This window comes from Mytilus galloprovincialis, chromosome 3 (genome assembly GCF_965363235.1).
Source record: "Mytilus galloprovincialis chromosome 3, xbMytGall1.hap1.1, whole genome shotgun sequence".
NCBI lineage: Eukaryota > Metazoa > Mollusca > Bivalvia > Mytilida > Mytilidae > Mytilus > Mytilus galloprovincialis.
Genome location: NC_134840.1, coordinates 61326698 through 61333383, shown reverse-complemented (window position 1 = coordinate 61333383; position 6686 = coordinate 61326698). Strand labels below are relative to the sequence as shown.

The 6686-nt window shown below is 31.0% G+C and overlaps 1 protein-coding gene across 2 annotated transcripts; it reads left to right on the top strand.

The window, feature by feature from the left end:
- Window positions 1-6367, top strand: LOC143068550 (dual specificity protein phosphatase 10-like). Of its 2 annotated transcripts, none has more exons than XM_076242701.1 (4): window positions 1-812; window positions 2911-3057; window positions 3394-3579; window positions 5308-6367. In XM_076242701.1, exons 1-4 carry the CDS (start codon window positions 218-220, stop codon window positions 5571-5573), a joined length of 1194 nt encoding a protein of 397 aa, XP_076098816.1. In that variant the 5' UTR covers window positions 1-217; the 3' UTR covers window positions 5574-6367. The 2 variants fall into 2 exon arrangements, with proteins under 2 accessions (XP_076098816.1, XP_076098817.1); XM_076242702.1 differs by lacking the exon at window positions 1-812 and adding an exon at window positions 2542-2772.
- The last annotated feature ends 319 nt before the right edge of the window (window positions 6368-6686 follow it).

The following is a 6686-nucleotide window of genomic DNA, read 5'->3' as shown; positions in this document are numbered from 1 at the left end:
TACAAACATTACAGCGTTAGGATATCGGATCGTCTATCTAAACAAAATTTGAATTAAGAAACAGCTGATTGTGAAATAACTTGTGTAACGTAGTTTTTAAAATAATTATAAATATTCAAAGAGGGATTTACTCTTTATTAATTAAATAATATGTGGATAGTCAAATACAGATTGTAATATATACAAGTATTTGTATACAGTGTGTTTTTAAAGATTCATGTATATTCCATCAATTCCGATGCCCGAATCCGGAGAGCTGGAAGTCTTACCCCCACCGTCCGTGACTTCTGATTTAGTTTCGGGCAGAAGAAGAGTAGCATTACAGTTAGATTTTGATTTTACTTGTGGTAAGACGGACGATTTCCATCACTTACCTAAAAGGTGTAGATTGGACTCAATGAATTATTCTATTAGTGGCAGTGCCTTGAAACAGCAAAATACAAACACAGAGTCATTGAAAGCAAGGACTATTCAACCTCAAGAACTGGACACTAAACTGAGGAAATCAAAATCAATGTTATTAGTGGACTGTAGACCATTTGTGTCGTATAATATAGCCCATATTAATGGTGCTCTCAATGTGAACTGCTCGGACAGATTTAATAGAAAAAGACTTCAACAAGGAAAGGCGACTATTGTTGATTTAGTGACTTCCAGAGATGGAAAGGACATGTTTAAACGACGAGGGTCAAAAGATATAATTCTTTATGATGACCACACCAAAGACATTCACCAACTTTCACCAGAAACATCAATGCATATAGTGCTAGCGTCTTTGCTGAGAGAGGGAAGAGAAGCTTATATTCTCAAAGGTATATATTATAGTTCAAATATTTATATGCATGAAATACTAGTATATATATATATTTTATTTTCCAAATTATCATATGTATATTATTATTTAAGATGCTTTTTAGTAAACATGTATACCAGTCTTGGTGAACTAATGCTGCTGCTGCATTGGAGCTTAGCAATGTATCTATCAGAGGTTTAAAACTTTGCAATTCACTTTTAATTTTTGCTAAAATTTATCATCCAGATGCTTATATTACGAAGGAGAAGCACCTGCCTTGTAATACAGTTACTATAAATAAAGATATCATGAACACGATGTTTACAAACCGATGTACATTTTTTACGTATTACAGGTGAATTTCACACACCAAATCATGATTCATAAGATTTTATCTTGTATTGTTAATCTGTTGATCTTAACATGATATAATAACCCCTGAGAAAATAATGGGATCAAAATCGAACCATGTATAGGTCAACCAAAGCGATGCAAGTTTTAGTCATGAGTCACTCATAGTTAGAGTAATTTGTGTATACAAAGGGGTCAAAGGTGAACAAATAAATGAAAGACTCACAAAGGAAGGAATGTGGTTTTTGTTCAAGCCATTTATGTTACTCATTCGATCTTGTCCCCGATAGAACTATTTGGTTTAAATGAAGTGTAAAGACCACCACTGCAAAACATGATTTTTATGATTATTTTTCAAATATATGTATTTTGAATTTATATGTTAATTTTATTTTATTTCTCACTTTCTGCAAAAATTGTTTCAAAGTTTGAAAAGTTGCAAACTACTTTATCTGATTCAAATAATCTGCTTTTGGAATTTGAACAAGTTTTAAAAAGTAAATTTATTTTTTATATTTTATTTGACATGACCAGTGTGTAGTTTATAGTCTAAAGTAGATCCCATGTTTATATATCATATATATATTAAACATTGATCATTTAACGATGCTGCAGATGTCGTTTTCAGTTATGATTCATATTTCAATCGATTTCGTTGTCATAATACGCTGCTGGTTAATTATCGAGTTTCTCCTCGAGCACACAGCAGCTTTAATATATTCAAATTATGAAAAATAAGATATTATATAATAAGTTTTATTAGGAGGTTTTAAATTGTATTTCCTTCGAAATGTTTCATTTTACCCTACAAGGAAATGTGATTGATATTTTCCCACAGTTCACTAATTCATCCGTTTTCAAAATAGATGAAAATGAATCATAATACTTCAAAAGCGGAAGAGGACGATATTAAAACTAAGAAACTTAAATCTTTTCCTAAAATACTAATGTTCTTATGTTTACCAATTAGTCATTTTCCTTGTCTGTTTTATTATCTTGTTAGTAATCAGCTTTTTATAAAATTAAAACTTAGGGGGAAAATATACCAAGTACATATGTACACACACTTGTTGCTTAAGTTTCTATCTTTCTTCGAAATCAGACATTAAGATAGGAGGTCTAACTATAGACTTCAAAGATAAGTATAAATAGATATGGTAGAAAGGTTTTTTTAAGCTACCATCTGGCAGATATGTTGATTATAAGCGAAGGTAGTTCAAGGTGTCTCGCTGAGGCATGACTCATCCTGAATGATAAACACACATCAAACACATGTATGACTTATATGGTTGTGACCAACGATGTCAATTTCCTAAATAACTCTTTATTTAATCGTGTAAATAGAATACACATTACTATTATGATTAATCATTATTATTACAAATACATATTTACTCATACCTACGTGTACTGAACCCGTCAGTACTGGTGTGATATAATTTTAAATTAATTCTTATTTAAAAGTCGATTTACGTTATGGTTGTGTTTTAGTTAGTTTCCACCAACTTGATCCGGATAAAACCGAAAATATAGTGCTTTATACTTCCCTCTAAGAAGTTTAAGAAAGACATTGTTATTGCAAGATCCAGACAAAATATACAGAATGATAGTATTCAGTTTATTTATAGGTACAAATCTTATTTCTTTGATTTGAGTGTCGTCTGGAGTTTTGTATTTACATTCAAATATACTTAAATACAGTACATAATTTGATTGATGTAAACTCCAGATACCTATTTTCATGAATTTACATTTTTGATTTTCAGGTGGTATTGAAGAATTCCGAACTCAATGTAGTGATGACCACATAAATACTCAGGAATCCCGTCCCCTGTACAGCCCAACAACGCCCATCATCGAACCCAAAATAGAAACCGCAACTGCCTCTGAAATTTTACCATTCCTCTACCTCGGTAAGTTGGAATTTTTTTGTTCATTTTTTTTTTTAACAAAATCAAAGTGTATTGTTTTGTGTGTTTTAATGTCATGCTGCCTAACAAAAGGTCCTTAAATCGAACAATAAATAATCTTATTTTATGTATAGAGCCAAGTCAAAGATATAAATACTATAAATATGTATTATGAGTGATGATTTTAGTTGATATTTTTTTAACATTAGGTTATCTATTTACCAAGTGCTTTTAAATATCAAACAAATGAACAGATATATAACAAATTTCTTACTGAGTCTAGTAAGAATGTCACAAATCATTATATTGATGTTTATGGTTTTTTTTCTATCTTTTCAGGAAACGAAAGAGATGCATCAAATCTCCAACGTTTACGAGAGTTGAACATTAGTCATATTCTTAATATCACATCAAACATCCCAAAATATTTTGAAAACCAGGGAATCAAATATAAAAGACTGCCAGCCTCTGATAGTGGATGTCAAAATCTCCGGCAATACTTTGATGAAGCCATTCAATTTATTGGTGAGTTTTGTGAATTAGTCATTTCAGTACTAATAGTTGACTATAATATATAGAAAATGAGAGTTTGCATTACAGAAACAGTTCCTTCTGCACCCCCCTCTTTTTACACGTTTGGTGCTTTTTAGATTAACGTTTACATGTAACTTGCGGATATACAATATATATGTATTTAATTACTCATCCGTAATATATATTGCATCCTTTTAGTCCATTTATAGAATTAGACACACATAAGCTGTATTAAACTACAAACATATATAGCGTGATTGTTTTGTAAGTGCTACTGTTGACATTTTTAGAATGGAACAATTGATGAAATTATTTAAATAAATTATTGTTAGGCTTCTTATTCATTTTATTGAAAAGTCATTCATATTATAAAGATCCGGTGGCGGGGAAAGTTACCTGAAAGCTATATAACACAACACATTTCATACATTTTGACACGTAGGTGAGTCACCGAACAAGCTGCACGCGCGTCCTTTGTTAAGAAAGTAAATAATGGGATTCTTCAAGAACTGGAATAAAACGAGGGGAGGGATGTCAGTTTCGACAGATGGCATTTTATCTAATTCTCGTCCAGTCACTGACACGTGTTTAAAAATGACCATGAGTCATGGGAGCCATGATCTACCCTCCAAAGCTGCTTTATCAATCGCTCTTTAATCGAACTTGAAAGGAATATTTTAAAAACTCCCAGGTAAAATTAAACGTTGACAAAAATGCGGAACACTCATCGGTTCAATACGAGGTCTCAATTTTCAAGTTGATGTGTTGATGAATCATACCAAATAATCGTATTTGTTTGAATTTGAATTTAAAATATAGTTTTAGAAACAAATTTAGAGGTTTAAAGATAAAATCATTTTATATAATATTGAAATTAAGAGTCGTACATGCAACACTTCCCTTTAACTATTACACAAGTAAACTTTTGAACTACAAATAAAGTAATTAAAAGTGTTAGTGCGATTTTTAGAGTTTAATTACTTCTTTCCCTAAAATTAGACTTATCAAATTATAGGTTAAATAATTTCGAGGGGTTGTGAGATTTTTAGAGTTTAATAACATTTTCCTCAAAAGATCCTAAATTAAGACTCATCTTGATTTTTCTTTGTTTTTTTGACGGAGGGGGTTACAACGGAATTATAAGTCTAATCTTTCAAACGAGATCATACATAGCAAGCAATATTCACTTTTAGTTTTTTTTTCTAGAATGCTTAATTGAAATAAACAAACTTAAAGATTTGGAGTTTTTATTCGGTATAATAAATCTCCAGCTTCTATTTTATTGATTGGTTAAGTCGTATTAAAGTCGTAAAACGAGTGAAATCGATTCCTACAGGGAAGTATATATCTGTAGGTTGTTACATCTGGCGACAACTAGGCCTTTAAGGGTATGAGTCATCTGTAAACAGCCAGTTTTTATTAGATCGAAATATTGACCGAAAATCAATACCTATACTATTTGTATGTATATGAAGTAGGTCATGATTGTTGGAATAAAAGATGGTTATGTACTTACGCGGAATATTATGTAATTTTATAGACGGAAACGATTTTAAAGGTTAAGAAACTGTTTGTATATACAAAAAAGTAAATAATGTTATCAAATTTGCACTAACATAATCAGTCGCAGTACAATCTTCAAAATTTATTATGACCAAATCGTTGTTAAACAAAAAAAAACTTCAAAATTTCATGATGCATTTTTTTTTATATTTATAGATGAAGCACGAGCAGATGGCGGAAAAATTCTAGTTCACTGCCAAGCGGGAGTCTCCCGTTCAGCAACTGCAACAATTGCCTATGTCCTAATACATTCAAAAATGAACGTCATGGAGGCCTATCGCCATGTAAAAAACAAACGTGTTATTATTGCACCGAACTTCAATTTTATGGGACAGCTTATGGAGTTCGAACAATGTTTAAACCAGGGACAAGTTCAAAGAATTCTCCAACCAAATATTCCGGAGATTGAATGTGATGTGTAGCCCGATGTTTACTTAACTATACTGGTGTTGGTGTCGTTCGGAAGAATTATTTATTAAAACTCAGGGTATTCCGAACGTACCAGTTACCAGAATTATTTGTGCAATATTTTGACTCGTTAGTACTGATGATGACAGTCACTTCTAGTTGAATTAATAGTACTCTTTTTGAGAAATCACGTGTATATATGATCAGAAAAGCATATTTTCTTAATTCTAAACATTCCAACGAATGTCCATGTATCATGGTCATGATCATGAAATAAAATCAGGAGATAAAAAAAAAACTATACAGGTTTCAATTTGATCATTCATATTATTGTCACCAGATTTATACGTATTTAATTTATTTTTATAAGACTCGTAACAAAAATAAACAATTCAATGGTTCATAATGCCAAACCCACGACCACTGAAGACGAAATAGAACTAATACTGCCTTATATAATCTATCTTTTATTCACTAGATGGCCTACTACACTTCTGTGTTCAACCGGAAGTTCAATTTGTTCATAGAGTAGTGACTTTCTAGTTATACATGGTTGTAAAACTTTTATATGAGTATATATGTGTTTAATGTGAGTGCAAATGAAGAAAATGTTGTGGCACATAGAAATGTGCACTTGTGTTTAGATTTGTGACGTACTTGGAACAGATGAATATGTGTATTTGTTAGATTTATTTATTAGATAAGATGTGACTCTTTCACTGTGGTAATAGTGGTTTTATGATGTCTTGGAGTTTAAACTGTTAAGAACATAATGTTTGGTATATTGAATAAAGAATTAAAAATATAAGTATCTTATTTGTATTTCATAAACCACACAGCTATTCCCTCTGAAAAAATTAACAAGAACATAATGACATATTTAAAAAAAAAATTCTTCAACGAATCATTAGGAAATAAACCAAATTGACAAATTTTTCATTATAAACGCTTTCTTTGTAAAAAAAAAAAGTAAAATCACAAAAATACTGAACTCCGAGGGAAATTCAAAAAGGAAAGGCCACAATTAAATGGCAAAATCAAAAGCTCAATTACATCAAACGAATGGATAACAACGGTCATATTCCTGATTTGGTACGGACATTTTCTTATGTATGAAATGGTGAGTT

What these genes read in the sequence shown, in the direction of transcription:
- LOC143068550 (XM_076242701.1), top strand. Translation starts at nt 218, where the DNA reads ATGTATATTCCATCAATTCCGATGCCCGAATCCGGAGAGCTGGAAGTC. An exon ending in AGAAGCTTATATTCTCAAAG is followed by an intron (nt 813 to 2,910) that starts GTATATATTATA and finishes TTTGATTTTCAG; the next exon opens with GTGGTATTGAAGAATTCCGA. An exon ending in TTTACCATTCCTCTACCTCG is followed by an intron (nt 3,058 to 3,393) that starts GTAAGTTGGAAT and finishes CTATCTTTTCAG; the next exon opens with GAAACGAAAGAGATGCATCA.